We start from the raw sequence: 27,214 nt of genomic DNA, 5'->3' as shown, positions 1-27,214 counted from the left end.
GCTGGGGGGCTACCCCTCAGGGCAGGCCGGACAGCCACAGAGCCCCCACGCCCCTGTGTGTCTCTCAGCTCCGTGCAGGGCGCAGGGAGGAACCCGAAGGCGCTGCTCCCGGTCACACCCGGCAGAGCCAAGGCAGTACTTTCACATTCGGTACAGCGAGCAGGCAGTGGGTGGCCCTGGGACCGGGCTCGAGGCACCGGAGGAGCCAGGCCAGCGAGGGCCCGGCACCAGGATGAGGCGCAGGGCTGCAGGGGCCACCTGCCGGCAGAAGCCAGGAGAGAGGGGCGTGAGGGTGGGGCCGCGGCCCCCAGGGGTGGTGGGGAGGGCGGGCTGCGGCCGGTCTGGGCACCGGGCTCAGGGCCAGGCAGGGCAGCCTGCTGGTGCCAGCATTAGGAGGGCCTGGCATGTGGGGGACAGATATCTGGAGACCTGGCATTCAGGGGGGCTGGCATTCAGGGAGCTAGCATTTGGGGTGCTTGGAATCAAGAGGCCTGACATTCAGGGGGCTAGCATTGGGGGGACTGGAATTCAGGGGGGCAGGGTTCAGGGAGCTGACATTCAGAGACCAGGGTTTGGGAGGCCGACATTCAGAGGGCCAGCATTCGGGGGCTGACCTGGGAGGGAAGACCCTCTGACGACCACACCCAAGCAGGCCTGCAGAGCGCAGCAAAGGGGGCTCACGGGGACGGGGCTAAATGTCCTCCATTCACAGCGCAAAGTGACACGTCTCAAGGGTAAACCAGAAGCACGGTGCTAGCCTGGGGATGCGGAGGTAAACCCCAAGCATGTGCGGGGCGCCCCAAGGCGGGAAGGCAGGGCCCCAGGGGTCAGAGCCGGGGTGCACAGGGAGGCTCCACAGGGCCAGCGACCACGCTGTGTCTCCCCACGTGGTCAGGTCAGAGGACACGGATTCCAGGCCTCATGAAACTAACAAAATAACCAGGAGTAAACTGAATTCTGGCTTAAACTTAAACCAGGAGAAGACTTAATTCTGGTTAAAAGCTGGACATTCCTCTTCCCAGCAACTGGATTCACAGTGTCTGACCAAGGCACCGCATGTTTGGGGTCCCAGGAGACCCCAGGCATCCCCAGTGGCCCGGGAGGAGCCCTGAGAAAGAGAGGCCCCCCGCCCCACCCCGCTGTCCGTGGAAAGGGGCAAGGAGCCAGGCCCGGCTCTGACGGTCCCTGGCCATGAGGCCTGGGCACCCTGGTCACCGTAGCCACGAGGGGCCAGCAGGTGGCCCTAGGGAGGCGCCCCGCCCCTCAGCGCAGGGCCCTGCCGGGACTCACCAGACCCCACCAGAGTGCGTCTGCGTACGTGTCGAAGTGGTCGTTCTCGCCCTTCTCTGCCAGGTACACCAGGAATGAGGCCAGGATGAGGCAGAGGAAGCCAATGTACCAGGCGGTGACCAGCTCCTACAGAGACGGCCACGTCACGGCCTGGCCCCAGCCCCAGCGTCTGGCCCAGCCCGCCCCTGGGAGCCTGCTACGGACTGCGGCTCAGGCACTACGGTACCGCACAGCCCTCACTGGGGCCAAAGAGCCCCAGTACCCGGACCACAAGGCCCAGAGCACAGGGCAGGCGGGAGGGGCAGCTGCTCCCTCGGTCCCGGCCCCACGGTCCCCACACCTATGCACCTCATACCCAGGCGGCTGCCACTAGGGACGGCACCAGTTTGGGAGCACCCCTAGGCTGAAGAGTCATGGTCCTGCTGAGACCCTCCCTTAACTTCCCTGAGTCTGGAGGGGTGCCCCGGAGCAGCTGCCCTCCTGGGGGATCCAACACCCGCCCTGTCCTGCCAACCACGCCCCCACCTACAGCCCCAGACAGTGAGGACAGTTGGGAGGGGACCGTTTGACCAGTAAGCCCTCCCAGGAACAGGATGGCCTCACAGCACAGCCTGACAGGCAGGCCCTGGGACACAGGGAGGGCTTGTGTCACACAGGAAGGGACGCAGGGCTGCAGGCCAGGGGCTCCTGCAAGCCGCAGCATCAACAGGCAGATGACCAGGAGTGTGGAGCCAGCTCACCGCCCAGCCCAGAGTCACAGCCGGCGGTCCTGCAGGGAAGCTGCTCTGGAGAGATGCCCCACGGAGAGGCTACGGCCCCAGGGCGCCTGGAGGGAACAGCTGCTTCCTGCCCCCGATGGGCGGCCCTGCGGGCGGCTCACCTTGCTGTGCGCGTACACCACGGAGCCCAGGAGCTTCCAGGTGCCGCCACGCCGGTCCATGCGGATCATCCTCAGGATTTGCAGGAACCGCAGGCTCCGGAGCGCCGACGTGGCGAAGACATTGCCCTGGGAGCCGGCAGCCAGCACGGCGATGGACGCGATGAGCACCATGATGTCTGTTGGGGTGGCGGAGCTCCAGCAGGGCCGCCAGGCGGGAAGGCAGGCAGCACACGGGATGGCGCTCTTGTCCCCTAGCCCAGCCTCCCGCCATCCCTGCCACGCTAATGCTAACAGCTAACGGGCTCCGACACCAGGAGGGCGGGGTTGGGGCGGGTGGGGCAGGAAACCTCCAGAAGGAGCCGGTCCTGCAAAGCCACCCAGCCTCTGGGCCATGGCAGATGCCCAGCTCCCTCCCAGGGCCAGGCCCACCCCCGTGCCCCCTGTGCGCCCAAACTAGCCCTGGCCCCAGGTCTCACCGATCACACAGAAGGGCTTCCGGGCGAACTTGAGTCGCCCCCTCCAGCCGCGGTACCTGCAGCAGCAGCCTGCAGCCCAGATCCGCACAAAGTACTCCACGCCAAACACCACGATGGTCACAATTTCCTGCGGGGAGGCCGCAGCTGAGCACCGGAGGCCACAGAAGGTGGAGCCGAGGTGTGGGGGTGCGTCCCAGGGCCCGAGCAGGGCGGGCTGGGCTCCCCAGAGGTTCGTTCTGGATGTGGGCCAGCCTCCTTGCACACTGCCCATCACCAGCAGCAACCCAGAAATCACACTGTGGTTGCCATGGTGCCTACCCACGCAAGGTCATGGGGTTGCTGTGAGCTTCACAACCCACATCCCATGCCCACGTCTGCTGGGGAGCACCCCACCCACCACGGGGGGCCACCTGTACCCTCAGGCACCGTGCAGACATGGGGAAGGGCTAGGTCTTGGAGACCCACTGTTGTGGGTCTGAGGCTGGGTGGATGGACATGGGTGGGAGGTCAGGGGTCCCTGCCGGAGGACAGCGTCTGGTGAATGGGAGGGGACCCAACATCAGAGGCCCCACACCCAGGGCGCTGGGGGACAGACTGCTGCCCGGGAGGCCCGCAGCCGGCCTGTGCAACCTCACCAGGATGTAGAGTGCACCCTCAGAGCTCTTCTCATACTCTTTGATGGTGGAGAACACGGACAGCACGAGGCAGGAGAAGACCAGCAGGAACCTGGAGGGTGGGAGGGCGTCGGCCGCTGGGCGCAGGGCTCAGGGAGCCCCTCCACAGGCCGCAGCTGCCCAAGCATTCCTTGGTGACATGTGGAGCCTCCCCAAATTCTCACCACCCTCGTCCCCAACATCCTGGGGCTTTAGTTAAGTCCCCAGAACTCTCAAAGGGAACAACGGCTGCCTCGGGACCTCTGAAAACAGGAGGCCACAAAGTGCAGACACCTGCCCCTGAGGGCGTTCCGCACACCCACTCCCTCCCCAGGCTCAGAAGCTGGAAGCTTCTTCCTTCCAACACAGGCCTGCAAAAACACACACCCTGCGCCTGCGGGCTGCACCCACCGCTCCTATCCAGCCGGATGGGGGCCTCCCGGCAGCCAGCACAGACACCCAGCCCCCTCCGCTGCACCAGCCCAGGGTCTGGCCGAAGCTGACGGGTGGGGGTGGGGTCTCAGGGAGCAGAGCCCCGGATGGCTGAGGCCCAGGTCATGACAAGCAGGGTGTGGGGCCGCTGGCAGGGCTGCACGCTGTACCCTCCCACACATCACCGCCTTGGCCTCCCCCATCACCCAGCTCCACTGGCCTCCCAGTGCGGGGGTGGGTGCTGGAGGGCATTCGGGCTATGCCGTGTGGTCGCACCTGAGCCCAGCCTGGGCCCTGCCCTGTCCAGCTAGCACAGGGGCCTGGGCTGCACTGGTGGACACACGCAGCACCACAAACCCGAGCTTGAGCCGGGTCCCGGGCTCCCCCCGGCCAGCCCCACATCCCCCAGAGGCCTGGCAACCGCACCCAGGGCCCCTCGCCTGTGGGGCTGACCCCTCAGGTGCGGCCTGTAAGGTCTGCTGCCACCCAGCAGCACCGCTGGCAGAGACCAAATGCACACAGAGAAACGGTCACATTTCAAAACCGCAATTAATTTCCTTTGCTTATTAGCCAATTTACTCAATTAACTGAGCCCTGGGAAAAAAATGTCCAGATATCTCATGTGCCTTATATTCTCGATTCTGTCTGCCTGGCCGTATTTTCTTCCGATTCGGGGGAGGGTGCACCCAGGCACAAAGCGGGTCTGCCGGGGACAGAGGATGGGGAGATCCGGGTTCCAGGCCAGGACACCGTGGGCTGGGGCAGTGGGAGTCACTGGAGCATGGCCTGCCACAGGGCAGCACCCAGACACTGCTGGGCTCAGCGCTGTGACACAGGGAGCCCAGGGGAAACACAGAATCCGGCAGGCTTCCCTGAGGCGGTGCCCGTGAGGGCAGCTACTGCAGGGCCAGAGGAGAGGTGGGGCCCCGAGGGAAGGGAAGGGGTTCCCAGCCACGGGAAGAGCATGGGGCATGGCCTGGGGTGGGGGCAGACAGCATCCTGGGACACAGAGGGCAGGTCTGACCAGACCGCAGGGCAGGCAGGCCCACCTGATGCCACCATCACCACGCGGGGGAGACTCAGAGGCCAGGGTGCCCACCGAGACCAGCTCCTCAGGTGCATGGAAACGTCCCTCCCCAGGGAAAGAGGAGGCGCAGCCATGGCCCATCTTGGAACATCCCGGATGGCCTGGCCACGCTGTGCAGATGTGACCAGGATGCTGGGGCCACACGAGCAACCGAGGAAACAAAGCTGTGGCTGTGGGGAAGGGCAGCCAGCCAGGCAGGGAGCAGACTCCGCGGAGCAGCTGCCCTCCCGGAAGCGCCGGCGACCACTCCGAGCCTTGTTTTTGAAGTTTCAGAACAGACGATGGCCCAGACAGCAGGGCAGGCACGGCGGGGTGGGAGGGGGCTGCAGGGGAGGCAGCGGCAGACACCAGGGAAAGGCCAGCTCGCCCGCATGGGAGGGCGGAGGCGTCCGTGTCCTGCGGCAGCAAGGGGCCCACGAGGGGCCGCCCACTCGTCAAGCCACGGCACGCCACACCTCCAGGCCCAGGACGGGCTCCCGACAGACCAGGAAGGGGACTCCTCCAAACTGCCCTTACTCTCCACGCCTCCCAGCAGCTGGACACGGAGAAAACACATCTACTTCCAGGCTCCTGTCTGCAGGCACCCTGACGGTGATCACTCCCGCCTCCTGCCCCCTCCAGGGCACCCAACAACATGCCCACCCTCGGCAGGGAGACGGCTCAGGACTGGTGGGGGCTCTGCCTCTGGCCTCACAACCAGCCCACGTGGGGTCACCTGGCTGCACTCACGCCAGGGTACTGGGCAGGCACAGAGTTCCTGCACACAGGGGCTGAGCATGGCAGATGCCACTTCTCCCTCACAGGCCCTCCTTGTCCCAGGGATGCAGGCATCTTCTGGCTCCTGACAGACTCCTGGGAGCCAGTCACTGCCGACCCTCCACCCACCGTCCCCATCAGGAGCCGCTGGGGATGCTCACGGGGGCACCCCCAGCACCACTGTGCCTCCCCAGAGGCATGCCGTGCTCGGAGCGCTGACCCACTGGGCCCCAGAGGAGATGGGAGGCTCTTGGGGAAGCTGGTCTGGAATGAGGGCCTTGCTGGCCGGACGGGCGGGTCTGCCTCTCCCTGAGGCGGCCGCAGGGCTCAGCTACATGCCAGGACCATCCTGGCCACGGCTCTCCAAGACCTAAAGGCCCAGGGCCCACAGCTGGGGGCCTTCTTGGCCCTCTAGCCTGGAAACTGTCCAAGCTGTGGGAAGGAAGGAGGGAGGGAGGCAGGAGGTACCCCAATGCCAGGATGGGGCGGTTTCCTGCAGCCCAAGGCTAATTACAGTAATGAATTCAGCCTCAGGACACGTCCCTGGCAGCCGCTGCCAAGGAGACAAGTATCTTGATCAGCTGGTCCCCAGCCCCAGATTCCAGGGGCCAGGATGGGAAGGAACCTCAGAGACCTGCAGGGAAATGGGCCTCCTGGAAAGCAAGTATAGGCCAGAACTGCCACCAGGGTGTTGGCCCCAGTGCGCCGGGATGCACAGCAAAATAGCTGTCTACACCCAGCAGCAGCAGAGTCCTCAGCCAGATGTCAGGAGGGACTTCCAGGGAGGAAGGAGACCCAGGGTGGGTGGGAGGTGGTGGGAGGGCTCCAGAGTGGTGGAGATCGGGGCACTCACGCCTCGTGGTGGTCAGCCCACAGCCTCGCCAAGGTGGCAGGAGGCGTGTGTGCAGGTGTGTACGTGTGGTCGACCTGCCCTGCACAGTGGGAGGAGGTGGCTGGGCCTGCTTCCGCCTCTCCCCTCCCACACTGTCCCCACGTCCTGCAGGGACCGCTTCTTTTCTGGAAAAGCTGACAGGCCCCTGCCTGCTCCTTCCTGGTTCCCACCTCACTGCTGGAAGCACACCAGGGAGGCCCCTGCAGTCGGCCGCAGCCCAGACACCTGCCCTCTCTCTGAAGACAAACTCGGGAGACAGCCGAGTCACTCAACCCGCTTTACATGATTTAATGAAATGACCACTTAATGCACAGAAGGGGAGAAAAGGGGTCTCGTATCAGCTGCCAGTTCCCCTAAGACCCTCAGGCTGCTCTAGGACAGAGCTGGGTGAGGCGGCAGGCAGGGGGCAGGTCCCCAACTTGGAGCCCCCCACCCCCCAGCCTACTTCAGGCACGTCTACTACGTGCAGGCACGTGGCAAGCCTCAAGGCAGGAAGAGGCTGTCACCCACCGTACAGACGAGAAGACAGAGGCTCTGGAGCAGCCTGCCTGGCCCAGCCTGAGCACTCCCTTCCACGAGAGGTCTTGGTGCCCCCGCAGAAACCCCCTCTCTCCAGAATAAAGCCCGTTCCACAAAGCTGTGCCTCTCTGGGGCCTGGAGGTCCAGAAGCCCAGCAGAGCCCAAGGTGCACAGCGGCCAACGTGAAACCGAAGCAGGCCCCCCCGTCCGTGACGCTGCTGGAATCTAATTTTGTCCCCTAATAAACTGCTCTGCCTTCAGGACCCACTGCCACTTCCAATCTCTGGGAGTGATGGAGGAACCGGACTGCTGATGGCTGCTCCAGGCGGAAACCAGCCATGAAGAATCACCGCGATCCGCCAGCACCCGCTGCAGCAGGAGGCCACGATCCTCCCAAGACCACCATGCACGCAGGCCCCTCTCCTGGAGCCAAGGCGCAGCCCACCCCGGTCCACCCTCCAGCCCCCGGCCCGTCTGAGCCCACTGATGGGGTGACCAAAGGTCCCTGGTGTGCCCACCTGGCCCAGGCTATATGAGGGGACCCAGGTGAGCACGGGAGGCCGTGCCTGGTGCACAGAAGTGCTCGGTTGGCTCAGACCAGACAGGGAGCCCAGGCCCTGTGGAGGTCCAGCTCCTGGCATTCGAGGCCCCCACGTGCAGCCTGGCCCCCGTTCCCTGTGCTGCCCCTCCCCAGGCCAGCCCACGGCCCCTTCACACCAACCAGCCCTCAGGCCCATCCAGCTCTGCCTCTCCCAATACCCAGGGCGGGGGAGCCCTCAATGCCCCACTGGCCAGTGACCCTCTGAGGCCTTAGCCATGGGCTCTCTCCAGGGCTGTGCATGGCAGGGCTCCTACCCTCCCAAAGCTTTGCCCCCTGACCACTCACCCATCAGAAGCCCCGGCCTCCTCTGGCTGCAGCGGACCTCAGCCCCCACAAAAGGAGCGGGCAGCCGAGTGGAGCCCTAGGGCCTGTGGGAGCTGTGGGCTGGGGAGGGGCTGACCCCGCAGGCCCGCAGAACACCCACTGGCCCAGCATACAGCAAAGGCCACTCCCCCAGGTGCCACCTGCTCGAGCTCAGGGCACAGCAGCTCCACACGAGGTAATTCACCAACCTGGCCCCACACAGACCGTGAGGCCAAAGGTTCCCATGCCCTGTCCTCCCCCGGAGCCCACCAGCCGTGCACACGTCCCTGGGCGGTCTGCCCCGTCCCCAGCCTGCACTCCGAACTCTGGGGTCTCCACCTCCCCGCCCCAGGCCTATAGAAGGCAGCCCCCTGGCTCACAGCCCCCATCAAGGGGTCCTCCTGGACAGCCCCCTCCCCACCAAGACCTCACCCCAGCCCTCATTCCACTACATCCTGACAGGTCCCATCTCTCCATCAAGGGTCCCAGATGCCTGCCCCCCACTGAGAGCACAGGAAGGGTGCCACCCTCACCCCTGCCCCACCAAGCCACTCCTCCCCACGCTGGCACAGGGCTGCCTCCTTGTCCCACCGTTCAGGCCCAATGTCGCCTTCTCCAAGACGCTGCCAGGCCCCCACTCTGTCCAGTTCACGCTCTTGGGCGCCCTGACCCCCCTCAGGACAGGTTCCCTCTATGCAGGGGTCCGCTGCTCTCCTTGCCTGCTCTGCTCAGCCGGCACCCCAGGCACTCAGCCAGAACCCACACACAGGCAGCGCCTGCGTCCTGGGAGTGCAGCCAAGGCTGCCCTCGCTGAGGTGAGGTCCAGCTGGACAGCAAAGGCCCGCAGCCGTGCCCAGAGAAGGCTCCAGGACGCATACACGCCGCCTCCCAAAACTGCTGGGTGGGCAGGCTGGTGGGGGGGCCTGTGTCCTGGAGGGACCCAGAGGGCTTCTGAGGCAGAGCGCAGGGGCCCTGAGGCTGGGCGGTGGGGGGCGCGCTGGCCCGTGAGCCTGGCCACGTGTGCACCCACAGGGGGGCCAACATGGCTCATCCAGAACAAGGCCGGGATCCGTGAGAGGCAACACGTGTGTGCAGCCATGCGCAGGGACCTGCACAGCAGCTCGGCGACACCCACGTGTCACCACCAAGTGGACAGACAGGTGCAAGGCCATCCATGCGGCCCTTCAGCCTTAACGAGGTGTGGCACCTCACAGGCCATGACCTGGTCGGACCTCACAAACAGGATGCTCAGCGGGGCTGCCGGACCCAAAGACTGCACAGCGCATGAGGCCTAGGAGAAGGCAGGTGCTCCCCGGGGCTGGGGAGGGGAGAAAGCCACATGGGCACCCAGCCCCGGAACTCACAGGGGGGCACTCACGGGGCGCTCACTGAGTCCCCAGGCCGTTCACTGTAAGGTTAACTGTGCGGTCCATGAGCTTCACCTTGACTAAAGAAAAGGAGGGAGAAGCGAGGCCATGTTGTCAAGGTCTGAAATGATGAGTGAAACCCCTGCCTGCCCTCTGTGGCGGCCCCGTGCCCCAGGCAATGCCCGTGGGCCTGGCCGCAGTTTCCCTCCGTGACAGGACAGAGCTGCTCCGGGCCCACGGGCGGCAGGAACAGGCCCCGGCCTTCTCTCAGGAGGCGTCAGGGTCAACACACGAGCTTGCCACCAGCAGGGAGGGCAAGAAATGACTCGCTGCTCTCTGGGGGTGTGGAGGCCCCACTCCAGAAAGCGTTTTCTTCCATGGTTTGCGCTGAGCTCTGTCCCTGTGAGGCTCAGTCTCCCCTGAGCCCCTCTCACTCTGGGCGCCCAGTGCTGGGGTGTGTCCCTCAGGCCGCCGACCTCTGGGGCCCCTCGAGTTCCCAGCTCTGTTAGGGGCAGGGGATCCCACACCCTGCCCGCTGGGCCTCAGCCTGGACACAGGGAAGCTCCTCGCAGAGGGGGCAGGGAGGGTCCCCCAGGGAGCAGGGCTGCCGGGGCTCCAGCTCCGGGATCAGAACGCAGTCTGTAGAGCTGTGAATGACTAACCGGGCCGACTCAGCTTTGAGAGAAAGCGCTCCTCGCCCTCCCTCCAGGGGGTGGGTCTGGGCCACACGGCCCCTGCAGCGTCCCCATGGGCACTGGCAGCCCGGCCACCCACTCCAGCACTCGGCCACAGGAGAATGTGAGGCTGACAGGACGGCCAGGCCTGTCTCCCCCATGTCAGCCTGCCCCACACTCTTCCCACAGACCTTCTGGCCGGCTCGCAAGCTGGCCCACCTCCCTTGCTCCTATGGCTTACAGCTCTGGCACATTGATCCCCAAAAATACCCTCAGTGACCATTTTCCTGGCCTCCACTGTGTGCCTCCAGCAGCAGAAGGCTTGCCCACAGGCAGGATGGACGTCTTCTCAACATGCTCCCCCCCTCCGACCCCATTGGCCACCAGGCCTGTTCACCTGGGGTCCACTCTCCAGGCCGGCACCCTCAGCCACAAGCCACCAAGGACAGAGGGTGGAGGAGGCAGGGGACAAGGCCACCCTGTCACACACCCCACGGAGCACCAGGAGCCCTTATGACAGAGATAAAACCCAGCATTTGCCAAACAGATGCCCGTCTAATTCCATGAGGAAATTCCTGCACTACATCATTAACGAAAAGTATCACGGAGTCTGAATTCCATGTTTAAGAAATATGCACAGATGCCTGGAAATAAGTCGGCAAAGACATGCCTTTCTCATGTTTTTCAGCATCTTCCCAATTTGCGCAGTGCAGTGTATATTTTTGTAACCAGAAAGCATAGGAAGCCATAACCAAGCATTCCTCTAAGAGGCCGCCTTGCCCCCGCCACCCCCACTGACGGTGTGGCGCTTGGAGCCCACTGCCTGGATCAAAACACTCAGTTTCCACCCACACGACATGAAGTCAGCTCTCAGCTACTTAAACCACAGGACAGAGGCCCCGCTCAGGTGCACGGGCAAGAATACTGATGAGCAGTAGGGTGACTGGCCCGGATGAGAGGCAGCTGGCTCATCTTTGCCCCAAGAGGATGCCACCCAGCCCCCTCTGCACTGCCAGCCAGTGATGGGCCGGCCCGACTCTCCGTGGGCCGGGCTGGCACCCTCAAAGACATACCATAGGCTCGAGTTCAGCACCAAGGCCAGCGCCCTTGCCGTACGGCTCTGCCTCTCCCTACCCAGGGGCTCAGCTCCCAAATGCTCAGGTCCTCCGAGTAAGAATCAGTCCTGGCCCTGCCCTCCTTCAGGAAGGGCCCAGACGGCATACCCCTCACTGAGGCTCCTGCTCTGGGTGAACAGGCTGCTGAACCCCGTGGACACGGCCGGGCTCCTGTGGTCGCCTGCCCAGCAAAGAGCCCCAGTCACACCCTGCACAGAGCCGGCAGAACCGATCCAGCCAAGTTCTCACCAGGGATCCAGGGGATGAGCCCTGGCCTCTGCTTCCAGAAGCTGCTCGCCACCTCCCCCAAAACCAGGGATCCCGGAAGAATTTGGCCTCTTCCTCCTACAAACCCCTCAAATATTTTTTCCAAGCCTAAATGGAAAAGCAAACCCAGACGCTCTAAGCTTTCGTCAGGACTGAGGCTCCATGGGGGAGAGAGGGGCCCGGCCGGGGTGGCCATGCTCTGCAGCCAGCCAGGAAGGATATGGACGGCACCCCGAGGGCCGGCTTGCTCACGGCTGTCCACGCCCGCTGGGAGCTGCCCACCTGTCTCTGGAGGCAGCGTTCCTACAACCCCATTAGGACGTCTGGGAACAAATGCTGCTCTGGACACTTACTAAAGTATTCTGAAGAATCCAAAAATACAAAAGGCCTCATTTTATTCAAGCCAGGTAACCAGTAGAGCCCAGTGACACTCAGCCCTGGAGCACACCCACCTCATTTTCCCCATGTGCAGCAGCATCGGCCCCCCACCACAGCCTCTGCAAGGGGCTGCGGAAGGGGTGCGGCCCCGCCCGCTGCAGCGGCCCCTCCCTTTGGTTGACCCCAGCTCCTAGGCAGAGGGACGGAAGCTCTGGGCAGCTGGTGGCTCCCAGAGCAGGGTCTCCCCACTGTATACAGGGGGTACTGGCAAAGGCCCAGTGCCTGCTGGGCCCAAATCGTGGCTGGCCCCCTGGCCAGAGTGTGGCCTTGGGTCTGGGGGCCCCCCCTCCACAGTATCAGCACCCTAGAGGAATCCTCCTGCCAGCCCTGCCCTCACACCAACGAGCATGCTCCAGACACCCACCACAGGGTCTGGGAACCCCCTTTCTGAGACCTGACCGCCACCCTGACAGGTCCAGGCACAGCCAGAGCCCAGGCATCCTTTCATAGGAGGAAACATTAGCTGTGGCCCCTATGCCATCTGTGTCCCTGCCCTTAGTGTCATGCTCCCCCGTCCTCCACTGGGAAAGGGTCCTGGGTGAGTGATGGGTGCAGCAGGGCTGCTTTGTGAACAAGAGGCTCCTAACCAAACAGCATTCAGGCCTTCAGGCGGTGCCCCTCCGTGACCACAAGGACCCTCCCTCCCTACATGTCCCCAGCCCCTCTCCACGGGCTCTTGGTGCTGACCAGTCCTGGCACACTCAGTAAGATAACTCTTGGGTTGGCAGAAGCCTTAGAAGCAACTTAGTCTTCTGGAAATGCTGGCCCATGGCTCCCACTGGGATGGCGGTCCCAGTGCAGCCAAGCACGCCCATCCAGGGGCGCCACGGCCCTGGAGGTCTTCAGCCATATCCTTCCAGATCAATCAGGAGCATCGTCCGTCCTGACTTCAGACAGCAAAGACTCCAGACCAGCCCATTTTCAGAACAGCCCAGGCCACCGCCCCGCACACCCTGGGGCCACGGCTTTCTTGATTCGCAGGAGGAACTGACAGGCCGTAGAAAGAGTCACCTCTCTGCCCCTGCCCCTGCCCCTCCACTGCTCACACCTGCCTCCCCAAGAACGAATCAAGGGCAGCAAACCACATGGGGGTTCACAGCCATACCGCAGCTGCCAGGCACTCGAGCTGAGAACGGGTCAGCAGCCTCGCAGGCAGCAGGACCTCGCCGGGTACACGGGGGAAGACCAGGGAGGGGGCGCTTGGTCACCGAGGCAAACCAAGCCACTTCCAGAAGCACTGCCGTTTGCTCAGAGCCCTCCCCCCAGCGTGGAGGATGACGTTCTACAGGGACCACATCAGGCCTGCACACCCCTCTTCTTCCTCCGTTCGGGCTTTGCTGGGTGGCTGGACAGGGGCCACACAGCCCTAACAGGAAGGGGAGCCTCCCCCAGGGACGGCCCAGGGCATCGCCACAAACAGGGTGCCAGCACTGTCAGCAAACTGCTGCTGGGAAGCACAGCTGAGCCGTCTTGCTGAAGAAAGTGGCGTGCTCGGCAGGCATCTCCCACGCCCCAGGGACAGTGTCGGAAGGCGAGCTCAGCACGGCGGCCCACGCAGACCTAAGTCACAGTGTGGGGAACTCGTCAGCACACAGCCCACGTGGAAGCCTGGTGTCCCTGAGGCGGCTCTTTACAGCCCAGGAGTCCAATGGCACAACCTACCCACAACGGTGTTTTCAGGCCGACACTGTTCCCGTCTCCATTCCAGAGGCTCAGCGTCTGTGAGCCATTCAGCCGTGAACTGGAAGGCACCCACCAAAACTCTGGCAGCTGCAGAGCCAGCAATCTCCTTTAGGAAAACGGCCAGTCCCCCCTGGACAAGCACACAAGCAGGCGTCTGAAGCACCAGACCAGGGCCTTGTTTCCAGCAGCCGAACCCCTTCCTCCAGGCCAGCCCCCGGAGGACGGCACTGAGAACTCACCAAGAATGTCCGGGAGCGTCTGCCCCGCCCTCCCTCTCCATTCGGGCCCAGTCTTTCATTCTGCTGACCCACAACTGCAGTGACCAGAATAAGGACAGTTGTGAACGCCATGAACATCACAGGTGCCAATGCCACACTGAATGACCCACAGGAGATAAACAGAATCGTCACCACAGCACAGTGGGAACCTTGCGCTGGGCCGTGTGTCTGTGGAGGCAGGATCTGCGCCAGGCCAGCTCAGAGCCGTGGCCCCTGCCAGCCCCAGGGACATGCCTTCTCAGCCATCACTGGCTGCGACCCCACCTAAGTAACGCGCCTAACTGGGGTGGAGATGAAGGCGGTTGTGTCCCCAGGGGGAGGGGCTGGCACCCCACACACCCAGGACTCCTACCTAAGATCGGTCTGCACGTCCATTCAAGAATATCTCAGATGCCCCCCAGGAGGTAACGCACCCAGCGCTCTGTGATCACAAGACATCAGATACAAGCTCGGGCCCCTCCAGCCAGGGCCCACCCACCACCCCGAGCCTTTAACAGGCCTGCCCTGGCCCCACTGCCCCAGCCCTCCACAGGGTCTCCCCTCCACAAACACAAGGCCCTGCCATCAGCTCCTTGAAAGAAATGCCGCAGAACTCATGGACCCCTGGATGCTATGCCTTCTTTGGGAGCTAGGACACCCCCCTGGGGCACAGGGGGCCCGTGGCTCTCACCAGCGGGGCCTTTAGTCTCCTGTCAGCGATGGTGCTCACACGGAAGGCCAGGCTGCAGCCCCTTGCGGCCCCCTGGAGACTGGTCTGCACACTGGACTTGCATCCCTTTTCATACCATCCTGGAGTCTGTGAAACCGTCAGGCACTGAGCTTCCTCCCCGTCCGGTCACCTTACAGGCTCAGAACTGTTTGCAGGATTTACTCCAGTGTAATTAGACATACCGATAAAAACAGTGTATGGCGTGGAGCAACCTCTTTTTAAATTATTTAGTGAGGGAGGGAAGCCCCGCGAGGAGGCTCAGGTCCCCAGACAGCCCGGGGCGGTCTCAGAAGCCCAGGGCTCCCTGGAAGCCATGCCTCTCCTGGCATTTCCGCCTTTGGGGGTTTCCCTAAGTTTCTCCAACTGGTCGATGGGCAGACATGCCCTCCCCCTGGAAAACTGGAAAACAGAAGGGAGGTGGTTCACCACCATGCAGACTCCCATCTCCTCAGAACCACCAAATGCAGAGACGGGACCCCAGCGCCCCCAGGCCACCCTTGCCCTCGCCCTCAGCACGGTCAGACTGAGGAAGAAAGTGGACGGCAGGAGGCCAAGGCTGAGGGCAGAGGCCCCACCCCACCTGGACCCTATCCTGAGGACAGACAGGTGAGGGGGCAGTGGGCAGCTGCGCGTGACCTAGAGTGTGACCCTACCTGGCTTATCCAGTGCTCCCGTATCCCCAAGGCCCTGATCCCACCCCGCGGCCAAGCAGGAGTTGAGCCCAGCCCTGCAGCCGCCAGCCACGGGCCTCCGAAGGTGCATGTACTGCACAGGGAGGGCTCGGTGGCCCAGCCCAAGAGAAAGCAGCTTGCAGAAAGCCGGCAGACCGGGTGAGCCCAGCCTTCGTGGCTTGTCCCTCTGGCTGCCATCCCCGGCATTTTCCGTCCGGCCTATTTTAAACACAATTTCACACTGGGAACTCAAAGTGGCTTTAGATGGTGAACAGGTCGAGCAACCTGCACCCCAAGCTCTCATCTCTAAGCCAGAGACCCCTTTCCACTTGAGTAGGACGACTCTGGGGCTCTCTTAGCCTTTCTCATTCTTAGTGTCCCCACCTGTGAAAACAAGCTCCTCAGGGCTTACGGTGAGAAATACCCGACACCAGTGCACAGCAGGGGCACAGTTAAATCCCTACCCTACTCCAACCTGGACGTGGGGAGACCACACCGTGGTGGGGTGCCTGCCTGGCTCCCATTCACCCAGGCTCTGCAAGACTCCCCATGAACCTTCCTGGAGTCTATGAGCAACCCCCATGTGCCCAGATACACATCCCTGAAGGCACGGTTTGTGGCCTTTTCTGTGACTCACACCTCATTTGAGAAATCCATAAAAACGCCAGACCCTATACCTAGAAAATCCTCTTCTGCAGACACCCCTGCTCTTGGGGCACATGGGACCCCCAGGCCCCCGCCCTGGGGTCAGGGTGGCAGGCGACAGTGGGCAAAGTCTGTGGCTTCCTATGGCTGAGTCGGACCCCTTCCCCCAACATGGCCCATTTCCTTGTCACAGGGCCCCTACCCACAGCTGATGACGGTACAGGGAGCCTGCCTCCCAATTCCATCCGGGCCAGGCCACTTCTCCCTGGGTCCACGAGCAGCCTGGCTGCCCACCCAAATCTGCGGAGCAATCACGGAGGGGAGGCCCTCCTGCCAGCCGCAGCAGAGAAAGGGCCCCGGGGCTGGGAGGGGCGGCCTGCGCTGGTTCTGCTGTCTCGGGACCCCAGACTCAGGGAGGCTCCCGTCTCCAGAAGTGCCTCTGGAAGAGGTCACAGCGGCTGCTGGTGACCATGGCCCCGAGCCCAGGGCCACGTCTGCAGAGGGCAGGGGACCTGGCCTGAGGCCCACCTGGCCTGGGGAGCACGCGGCAGCTGCCTCCCTCCCCACCTCGCACAGCCGCTGTCCCTGGAGTTTGCTGGGATACTCAGAGAAGCCACCACACCTCCACCTTCCAGAAGCCAGACTTTGGTGGAAAAAGATACCGAGAAAGGTGGCCCAGGAGAGCTCAGCACTGCCTCAGACCGGAGGACTCAAAACTGGATCGCAGCCAGGCCAACCACAAGGCTGGTCCCTGCCCCTGGCTTCCCCAGCCCAGCTCAGAACCAGGCGGGGAGGAGGGGTGAGCTGTGTCCAATTAACAAATCAACAGGCCACATACACACAGACATGGGCAGTCCCACTGGGCAAGAGGGGCACAGGGGCGGCCACACCCTCGACCCTCTGGAGACAGCAGCACGGGGGCAGTACAGGCCTCCCATCGGAGTCGGGTGGGGCTGAGCCCCAAGGATGCACAGGGCACACGGGCAGTGGAGGATTCCATGCCTGGGCACTGGGGGATGGACGATGAGCAACAGCAGGGTGGGAGATGCGTCACCGGTGAGGGAGGGCCCACGGGCTGGCCCTGGCAGAGCCCATCCCGTCCAGCCCACCTCCACATGCCCTGGGCCAGGGAGCTACTGCACCCACTTCACTGGCCAGAAGGCTGAGGCTGCAGATTCCTCAACCAGACTTAGTACCCAACATGGCAAAAGACCCTGCTCTGTAGCACTGTGCCCTCCAGCCTGCCCCACTCCCCAGAAGGAAGCCCCTGCTTGAGGGGTCTTCTGAGTTTGAGCCCCCCACCCCTGCCCGTCAGCCAACAGGAAGGGAACTCAAGGAATCCACACGCCCTCAGGAGCAGAGAAGGGGCCTGAGCAGGCTGAAGGCTGGGGCTGCCTTGGCAGCGAGGACTGCCAGGCCCGGCCTGACTCTCCCTGCGGAGCGGCAGGCTGACCCAGGCCCCACATACCGTGCTCCCGGGTTGAACACCGCAGTTTTTAGGAGGCAGGAGGCATAAAAGGGTCAAGCACTTCGGGCCTGGGCAGGGAGGGGCCACTCAGGACTGGAGACGGGGCCACACAGAGGGGACCCCAGGAAATGCTGCCACCAGGGAAGTTTGTGCTCAAGCACAGAGAACTCTCGGGCAGCCACATCACGGGTCAGATGGGGGTGGGGGACAGGGGCAGCCACTGGGCTGCCTGCTTGCTGGAGGTGACCTCGGTCCAGGACCCGGCTGACAGAGCTGGGCCCACAGGGAACCCCTAGGGCCCCAGCCAGGCGCGGGGCGATGGGGGGTTTACTGGTGGGGAGACGGGCGAGGGTGAGCTGCGCATCTGAGCACGCCTGCGTGGGAGGCTGGGCAGGCGGGAGCTATGCTCTCAGTGCCCGGGAAGCCCCCACCTCTCACCTCAGAACTCCCAGGCATCTGGGCACTGGGGCTGGGGACAATGCCAGGGCCTCGCTGCCAGCAGCCTGGCATTTCCCCCTGGGGTCTTCTCCCACAGTCCAGAGGGTCTGTCCAGAGCACAGCTAACAGGGCACGCTCCTGCACCCAGGGCTCTGGAACGGTTTCCCAGAACCCGACCCTCACTCCCATCCCAAAATGCCTCCCTCACACAAAATGGCCGAGCCCCGGTCCCAGACTAGCTGGGATGGGAGAGAGCGCCCGCACGCTCAGGGCTGTGCACGCCGCGGCACAGGCCGCACATGCACACGCAGCGACTCCTGCACAGACGCCGCGCACCGAACACCCACATGCACACGCCTTCCGCCGAAGGTGCTGGCCCTGCCCCAGGAGCCAGGAGGCCCCTGAACTGTGGGCCAGAGAGACCAACAGCCCCGGAGACGGTGGCCTCCATCCTCCTGGGGACCCACTCGCCACGGAGGGGGTCCAGAGCCCAGAGGTGACAGGCGTACACCTGCCCTTCCAGCCAGCAGCTGCAGAGAGGGGCCGGGCTGCGCTGAGTGGACTGGGCGGGTGGGGGAAGGCCGGGCCAGGGTGGGCACAAGCACCGCGGGGCACGACAGTCCACCAGCCTCAGCCTCGGGCCAAGGGAGGGAAGTAAGGTTAGGACCCCCCATTTCAGCAGCCCAGACGCTCACCAAGGAGTGGGCAGCTTGGAGGGAAGGGGGGGTAGGCCAGCCCCTCCCCCGCGCCAGCTCCCCTCAGGGGGATGCCCAGCCCAGAGGGGACCCGTAGGCGTCCAGGCCCGGCGGGCCCTTTGTTCGGAGCCCCGGCCGTGGGGAGGGGCCTCCTGGCAGGGGCGCAGCGCGTCTCCCCATCCTGCGGGGGAGGGGCTGATGCGACCGGCCCGCGCCCCTCCCGCCCCGGCCCGCGCCCCGCGCTCACACGTAGGCGTGGTAGACGAACGCCCAGCCGCGCGGCCTCTCCAGCACGTTGTATAGGAAATTCTGCAGCTTGCGGTAGAAGGCGTTGCGCTTGGGGGGCTTCCCGGCGCCCGCGCCGCCCGCGCGCGGCTTGCTCAGGATGCTGCCGCGCTTCGGGGCCTCGGAGCCGGCGATGAGCAGCGCGCCGTCGCGGGTGGAGTCGGGCGCGCCAGGGTCCAGCCCCACGAAGCCCACCTTGAGCTTCTTCTCCCCGCCAGGGCCGGGGTACACGCCGCCGTTGCGTGACTTCTGCACCATGGTGCCGGCGGCGCCCGCGGGCGCGGTCAGCGGGGGCGGCGCGCGGGGGGCGGCGCGGGCCCGAGCCCAGGCCCCCGGCCCGGGAGCCACATGCCCAGGCGGCGGCGGCGGCGGCGGCGGTGGCTCCGCGCTCCTGCCGGGCTGGGCCGCGCGCGGGGACGCTGCGGCCACCTCGCTCCGCGCGCCTGGGCGCCGGGCCCACGGCTCCGCCCGCCGCCTCGCCCCGCCCCCCGTTAACCCCCGCGCCGCCGCGCGGCGGACGGGCAGGGGCAGGAAGGGGCCGGAGGGAGGGGGCGAGGGGGCGGGGGCGGGGCAGAGCGGCGGCGCGGGGCGGACCCAACCGGGCCCGGCGTCCCGGCCCAACCCGCCCCCTGCCAGCGCGCAGTGAGGAGGGAGTCCGGCCCCCTGGGGACCTGTGAAGTGGGCAGGACCAGGCAAGCACAGCGCCGGCGCGGCCCCCAGCTCTCCCCAACCCAAAGCCCAGCCAGCGCCCTGCCCTGCCGGCTTCTCACCACCTGGGCAGGGGCTGGACAACTCAGAGTGCGATGCGGTGGGGTTGGAGGCTGTGTTTTGGCTCCTGCCAGGCCCTCCATTAAGGGCCAGCCCACCGGTCTTGGCCTCTTAAGTGGACCAAACATGAGGACTCCCCTAGACCCTTGTCCCTTGGGTTTGCAGTGAAGCATCTGGGAGAATTCCTGAGAGGTGGGTGAACTGGGTCTTGGACAAAGGGTCCTGGAAGGGAGACAGCAGAGGAAGGGGACCCTGAGGCATGAAGAGGGGCCTGGGCTTTGTTCTACAGACCCTGGAAGGCGCCTACAGCTGTGGCAGGGTGTTGTGGGGTGGGCCCCAGGTCAAGACCCAGGCCTGAGGCCAGTGGGGACGCTCGTACCACAGTCCAGGACAGACGAGGTGGACTCGGCACCAACAACAGGGTGCACCTTTGGCAGGGAGTAGGCAGAGGTGGCCTAGCCAGGGAGCATGGGTGTCCTGGGGGGTATCCCTCTAGAACTTGCTTTTGGGAGGCCAAAAGGACCCATTCCTCAACCCCAAGGGGCCCCCCCACACTGGGTGCGTAGTCGCAAAGCCGCTCTGGGGCCTGCCTCTAGGGTGTTTGGCTGCGGGCACCTCTACTGAAGACATCCGGCTGCTTCCCACATTTGCCCAGCCCTGTGGGGTCGACTAAGCAAAAGGCCCTGCCTAGCAGCCGATGTTTGTCCTCTGGGTAACTGGGTTCCTAAGCCGGAGGTCCCCTGGCGGCCACTCAGCTGTGCTGTTTGCCCTTTGGGTTCCAAAGCTGGTGGCTGTGTGACTTTTTTCTTTAATTAGGCAGAAAGTCTGTGGTCAGTGCAGGTACCTGTGCTCGTGTGTAAGTCATCTCGAGTGCTGGGGGAAGACTGCAGCTTAGGTGACATGCACACACACAGCTGTACAAACAGAACCCAGGACCACACCCCTGACCCACCTCCCAGGTCAGTTATTACCTCTGATCACCAGCACGAGTGTGTTTGATCACAGATGGCTGCAGTCTTTCTGAGTGTGTGCGCCCCCGCTGAGCCCGAGCTGAGGGGTGGGAAGACCCGGATTGCAAGAGGGGAGGGGCTGCACCAGCTGGTCTGCAGGGCTGGCCTGTGGCTGGCTCTGCTCAACAGCCTCTGGGGGACCCTCTTCCTCACCCTTCCGGAGCCTGGACCAAGTGACTGTGACTCAAATGTAGAGACTGGCCTCCGAGCTGGGCATAGTCCCTCCTGGGGGAACCCCTTCTCAGGGTTTGATGTGAGAGCTAAGTGGGCCTGTGACCAGGGCTGGTTTTGAGGACAAGGCAAAGCAATTCCCAGGGACCATTTCTGCAGATGTACGAGCATTGAGGTGGGAGCCTGGTCTGGGGTCCCCTCCAGGCCAGGACATTGGAAGGCAGACTCCCTCTTCTTTAGCGGGGGAGGGAGACATGCCCCTGCAGGGGGTACACCGCCAGCCAGTCTGGAGGGGGGCCCACTTGGGACAAGGGTGCCCTCTGTCCCCTTGCCCACAAATGGCATTTGCATCCACAGCTTTGCCACAGCTCTCGGAGGTCCCAGAGGCAAATCCTGCTTCGTTCGTAGATCTTTGCTTCCTCTGTTCAGGAAGCCCTTCGATGCACCGGTTCATCAGCTGTTTCCAGCTTCGTGGATGGTGCATGTCAGCAGCTGGCCACAAGCAACCCCACCTCTGCAACCAGGCTAGGTGGGTCCCTGAAGACACTCAGGTGGGGGAAATTTCATGTGACAGGAATTCTCCCTGTTTAAAAATAGTTGGAAAAGCTTTCAGGCTCAAGCCATCTTTGCCAAGACTGTGCTGACAGGATCCAGAGAAGAGTGGAAAAATCCCAATACATGACTTCCAACTCCAGTCTGGGGAGACAGCTTTCACCTGGACAGCGAGGTCCGGCCCTGCTGGCAGCCAGCCACGCTGGGCACTGCCCTTTCAGCACTGAATCCTGCCCAGAACGTTCCAGGCCCAGCACACTTCTCTGCCCTCTCCTGGGGGCTCCACCTCCTGTCCTCTGCACTAATGCTGGGCACGTCATACCAAAGGCTGGCTCAGAGTTCCCACAAGCCCTCACCTGCCTCCAAAGTGCTCTGTGAGCTCCCTCCCCATCAAGGAGTCACCACTTGGGTGGTGGCCTACTCCCCAGCCTGGCTGTCTGCCTTCGGGACACACAGAGCCTAGCACAGGGGCCCACAATGTGTGGGCAATAGATGCCAAATGAAAGCACATCTGGATTACCCTCTCTCTGGGGGAGCCACCTGGCAACTCTCTGTGGTGGTGCAGGCCAGCCAGCAAGGCTCTGCCTTTCCCAGACACCCGCTGCTCTGCCTTCCAGAGGGCCTGACTCTGGTCTCACAGACCTAACACCCAACAGCAGGCCCAGGCGGGGAGCTGTCAGAGTGTCTGGGAGGAGCAGCCCTCTGCCGGCTGTCCGTCCTGGCCGCAGGGTGCTGGCAGCGAGGAGAGCAGGTGGAGTGCACCGGCCCTGACACCCTGTCTGTGGGGGCCCTTTGGCACAGCCCCACTGGGTGCCCTATTGACACCCTGTGGTCCTGTAGAAGAAGATAGTTGTGTCCGGGTATATCAACATGCTTGAGGTCCGCAGGCCAGCAGCCATGTGGACACCAGAGGGACGCTAAAAAGCAGGGTTTCCTAACTCACTACCGTGCTCACCTCCTCCCACCAGAAAGGAAGCAAGCTCCTTCCTCAGTCACAGGCCTTCAGAAAAACAGATGACCCACCCCCACCACAGGCCCAGAGGGGGCATCCACTGGGCTGAGAAGCAAGACTTAATTTGGGGAAATGAGAAGAGACAGGTTCTCAATCACTTAACCTGGGTCAGGACTGCTGTCCTCTTAATCCCATAATTTGGACAACAGGAAGTGCCTATCCAGACAGAAAGTCCCGGCTCTCCCCCACAAGGAATTTTCCGTTATTAGGAGGGGAAGGGCTGTATTTATGCAACTCATGGGAGAGCAGGGGAAGTGAGGAGAAGATTTAAGATTCAAAAGCTTTGTTTTTTTTAAACATCTCACACTAAAATCAATAGAAATTTAATTTATAGTATTTTAAAAGAATCAGAGCTCTCAACAAGCTTCCCCTGCCCCCTGCAAACCAGCTAATGGCACGAGGGACCCTTGTATTTCTCAGCCACCCTGACTCTGGGAGTCAGTGGCCACCTGTGACAACACAGGTCAGCTGAGAGTGAAGGTGGCCCTGGACACCTCCAGAAGGGTGGGATCAACGTGTAGAATCTGGGCCCTCCAGGGAGCCTGCGTGGCCTCTGCGGTGATGGCCCCCCATGCCCTGCACTCTGTTGGCGGCTTCCAGGAGCAAGCCAGGTAGTCTCTGGGAGGCTGTGGGTCTGCCATTTCTGGCCCACAGGCTTTTGTATGCAGCATCCCATATCCCCTTCCCACACCTCTGGGCAAATGACGAACCTGTCAGGCAGTCACCCCGCTGATTCGTGGCAGGTGAGGCAGGAGGGACCGACAGCCCTCAGCTCACTTTGTGGTGCCCACACGTGACCCAGGCCCCACGAGGGTGTTGGTGTCGACACTCCCATGGCACTTTGACTATAGCCAAAACTGCCCTCACCACGGTCTTTTCACCGGTGTGATCTGGTCTCACCTCCCTGCACCTCTCCCCGACCTCCCCTATCCTCGTCTCCCACCCTCTCCAGGGGCAGGCAACAGCCTCAGTGACCCTCAAGCAGGCCAAAGAGCCTTTGCACATACTGTTCCCTCTTCCAGGAATGCTGTTCCCTCACTAGCACTGTTCCCTCTGTGAGCATACCTATATTTATTTATATCAGTGTGATGTGATTTATAACAAGAAATATATGGTTGGTCTTTGTTCCCATTCCAGGCACGGAGCACCTAAACCCTTGGGATTTCCCAAGTGTGAAGCTGTAACGCATCTTAAGTTAATGAGGTGACTCAGGGACCACACCTAAGAAAAAGGCTTGGTTGCCAGAAGAACCCACCAAGTGATTTATTACGGGGTTAGAATTTCCAGTCCTACATCCTGACCTCTGGGGAGGGTACAGGGTCTGCAAATTGAATTCTATTGCCAATGGCCAAGAATTTAATCAGTCCCGCCTATGTAATGACGCTTCCATAAAAACCAAAAGATGGGGCTCATTCCAGGTCTCTGAACACATGGAAATGTGGGGAGAGCAGGCAGTCTGGGAAGGGCAAGGAAGTTTGCACACTTTCCCCATGCCCTGCCCCACAGATTTCTTACATATAGCTGTTCTTGGGTTATATCCTTTGACAATAAACCATTAATCTTATTAAGTAAAATGTTTCTCTGAGTTTTGGGAGCTGCTCTAGATGATTAACCGACACCTCACCTCTGTTCTCCATCCCACCAAGGCCCCCGCCAGATCTCCTGCCGCTCTGGCTCGGTCGTGACTCCAGACATCCTCACAAGTCAGCCCCTTTGCCTGTGGCTCCCACCATGGAGCCGTCACACACGCTGTCAGAAGGCCCCCACCCGCAAGCGCCTCACGACCCTGGACACAGGGCTTGGGCCACGTGGATATAAGCAGACAGCCCTCGCTTGGGGCTTCAGGATTCAGAGATGGTGGTGAGGGCCCAGAGGCCAAGTGGTTACCTGTACCAGGTCCCTCAGTGCAGCTGCCGCCGTCAGGGTCTGTGGGCAGAGCAGGGCAGGAGAAGTGGGCATCTAGGTCAGGGATGCGGCCACCACCAGCCCAAGTCCTGCCCCCAGGGCGGGGTCAGCGGAGTGTCCCCACAGCCAACCTTCCAACTCGCCCCTGTGCAGTAGGGCATGTGCACACATGCCTTCCTGATTGTGACCCCTCAGGCCTGAGCGAGTGTTCCAGAGCCCTGACTGCAGCACAGCCTCTCAGCGACCCACAGAATGTCTGTCGCTCCCGACACATCCCTCCCGACACATCTCCTCAGGGGGTCCCAGCTCGTGGCTTTGCCCTGCAGTGGAGCCCCTGCCCTGCCCCCCATCTCAGCTCTGCATCCTTGTCATAGCCTGAAAGTGCTTGCCTCCTGTTTACAGCCCACTCAAGAGGCTGTGCAGACACACCCCTGAGAGTGTGAACATGCACACACACCTGTGCACACACTTAGACCCCTGTATATACACACTGCACACACATGCCACATGTGAACATTCACACGCATACACACATACCCATGAGCACGCTTCTGGCCAGTGAGCACGCCCATGTGCATGGGCTCACACCCCTCACACACTGATACCCATGCACCCACATTCACAGAGCCCGGCCCAGCCCACAGAAGCTACTTGCCAACATTCCCTGAATGATCGTATGGTCACTTCATTCTGGGGCTGGACATCACTTGGAGCCTCCAGCCAGGAGGTGCCCTCAGTGACTAGCCTGAGGCTTGCGTGGCTGAGGGGCTACTGGGGTAGACTCTGGGAGGACGTGTGCAGTGCAGCTTGGAGCCGCGGAGGCGAGCCCCTGCCAGCACAGCGGTCAGCCACCTTGCCCACACATAGGCTGTTGGCATCTGGGCCCTGGCTGCCCACCCACTGCCAACCCAGACTCGCTTGAGTTGCCTGGCTTGCTTAGCCAGACATCCAGGAGGCTTTGGACAGAGTTGTCAGCCGGGGGCAGAGCTTGTGGGTTGTTCGAATTCCCACCCCAACCTACCTCCTCACCCAGGACAAGGTCACCACACACTAAGCCAGGGCATAGGACAGAGAGGCTGGGCTCTCTGACCAGCAGACCAGGGACACATGAGCCCAGACAGAGCTGGAGCCCTTAGCCAGTACCAAGTGCTGTGCTGGGCAGCCCCTGACAAGCCGCCCTGCCAGGAAAGCCTGGGCTCCACCCCAGAGCATGGCTAAGGCAGGGAGCATCTGGCTACACAGCATAGCCTGTGGGCCCCTCTGAGCTGCACAACCTTGAACAGGTCAGGTGACTTTGCAGAGCTGGGTTTCTCACTGGTCAGGTGGATATAAACGGCCCCAAGTTCATAGGCTGCTGGGCGGCTGAACCAAGACAACCCTACAGAGCAGAGAAACACCCTGAGCAGCATCCGGCAGGTGTCCAGGAATTGGCAAGAAGGTGCCATGGTGACCCCTGTCCGCAGCTTAGAACACCCTCTTCCTGGGCTTCTTATAGACACTCTCATGGTTGCAGTTGAAGAATAATCTGTCCCCCGAGCTCAGACATGCTGACCCATCCCTCCCAGTGTCCCACCCACAGAGATGAGATCCATCTAGGCCAATGGCTCTCAGCTGGGGGTGGCCTCTTTCCCTGGGGACATCTGGAGACATTTTTGGTTGACATGACAGGGGCAGGTGCTGTTGACATCTAGCAGGTAGATGCCTCCTGTGTACACAGAACAGCCCAACCTACAACAGGAAGCTATGTTTCCCTGGATGTCAATAGTGTTAATGTTAAGACACTGTGACTTAGGTTAACAAGGTCTTCTCTTTAAACTGCAAATAGTTCTGGCGGGTCAGCCATTCACACTGTAGTATGAAATAGGAGAAAATGAATGGATTTTCTCCCTAAAGCTCCTGAGAATACCCAAGCCAAGGAATGAGAATTTTCATGAGAAAGGATGTGGGCATATAGGATGTTGGGAAGGAGAGCAATCCCCACCCCGACCCCAGGAAGAGCTTTGGGAAGGCAAGCATCTGTGTGAGGGCCATACAGGCTAAGTGTAATAAGATAGGCTCATTATCGAAGTAACCCTATGTTTTCCCGTTGCTATTTTCTAGCTTGATGGCAAAGTGCTACTTTTATACCATCACAGGACAATGGAACTTTTGCTTGGTTCACGTGTGCGACTTTGGGCAAGTAGCAGGACCTCTGTACCTTGGTTTCTTGGCCTGTAAATGAGGGATAATAATGGTAGACATATGACAGGATTGCTAGGACAGTGCAACGAGTTAATATTTGTAAAGCATTTAGAACAATGCCTGGAATGAATAAGCATTATATAAGCGTTAAAGTAAAAATAAATGAATCGATGCCAGGGTGGCTAGGTGCATTTCATTTCTGAATGTACTGCCTTCCATGACACTCAAGAGGCAGGCCCTGGGTGTGGGGGGCGCGTGGAGTGAAGGAAGGGGGAGACAACACTGGCGGCACCTACTGCCCCAGGGGCCCCATCAGAAGAAGCTTCAGCCTTCTGGGAGCTGGGGCACCAGGAGGAGGGTTGGCCTCGACTGTACAGGTATGTGGAGCACCCATCAGGTCCCCACTCTGAAGCGCAAGTGGTTTGCTCAGAGACTAGGAGATGCAAGGAGAAAACTTACAACCCCAAAGTAGGATTCAGGGGCATGGCCCCTCTTCCACACCCACCTTCCTGCCCAGAGCTGCCACTGTCCCTGACCAGATGGCTTTGGGAGGCCTGGTGCTACCTCACCAAGCATCTTCAGGAAGAGACGGTCCAGGGAGCATGACCTGGTCCCTGCCCACTGACCCCTCCGAGCCTGCCTCTGCCTGGATGCTCTCACCTCCCAGTTTTGCCACCTCTGCATCCTGCTTCAGGCCACCACTCAGGTCATGATCTAGACCCTGTCCCTGGTGTGGTCTGGCTGGCAGGACCTCCGTGCTGGACAGTTCTCCTGGCCAAGGAGCCCACACCTGAGTTGTTTCTGCCTCATGTGGCCTCAGTCAGAGTTACAGCCGCCCCAGCCCTCCTTCACCTCCTCCCCAGCCAGCTGACCCCCACAGGGAGACACCAGGAGCATTAAGGGAAGCCAGAAAAGGAGCCAGCCCCGACAGCTCCTCCAGACCTGCTCCTGTCCCTCCCTGTCCCACCCCAGTGGAGTCAGGAGCAGCCTGGA

The 27,214-nt window shown here is 62.2% G+C and overlaps 1 protein-coding gene and 1 long non-coding RNA gene across 34 annotated transcripts in view; one reads left to right on the top strand and one right to left on the bottom strand.

The window, feature by feature from the left end:
• The window catches only part of KCNQ2 (potassium voltage-gated channel subfamily Q member 2), a 49,137-nt gene extending 30,159 nt beyond the window's left edge, over positions 1-18,978 (bottom strand). For 10 of the 33 annotated variants that reach the window (XR_012131192.1, XR_012131193.1, XM_037006489.2 and 7 more), the window contains exons 1-5: positions 18,585-18,977; positions 3,282-3,372; positions 2,647-2,773; positions 2,171-2,346; positions 1,291-1,416 (exon numbers count right to left, since the gene is read on the bottom strand). Coding sequence is in view for 29 of the 33 variants with exons in the window: in XM_037006489.2 (XP_036862384.1) it covers positions 1,291-1,416; positions 2,171-2,346; positions 2,647-2,773; positions 3,282-3,372; positions 18,585-18,880 (816 nt within the window). In the remaining 4 variants the exon portion in view is untranslated. Of the gene's footprint in view, positions 1-1,290; positions 1,417-2,170; positions 2,347-2,646; positions 2,774-3,281; positions 3,373-18,584 lie in introns of all 33 variants that reach the window. The other 23 variants (XM_037006501.2, XM_037006503.2, XM_037006492.2 and 20 more) reach the window with 7 other exon arrangements.
• Positions 18,979-19,301: 323 nt separating this feature from the next.
• Positions 19,302-23,785, top strand: LOC140849430 (uncharacterized). The gene is made up of 3 exons (XR_012131195.1): positions 19,302-19,582; positions 20,929-21,100; positions 23,273-23,785. It is a non-coding gene; the product is annotated as an uncharacterized lncRNA (long non-coding RNA).
• Positions 23,786-27,214: the final 3,429 nt, after the last annotated feature.

The sequence above is a fragment of the Manis javanica genome, chromosome 5, assembly GCF_040802235.1.
Source record: "Manis javanica isolate MJ-LG chromosome 5, MJ_LKY, whole genome shotgun sequence".
Taxonomy (NCBI): domain Eukaryota; kingdom Metazoa; phylum Chordata; class Mammalia; order Pholidota; family Manidae; genus Manis; species Manis javanica.
Note: the sequence above shows the minus strand (reverse complement) of the source record. Positions and strands in the feature narration are given on the sequence as shown.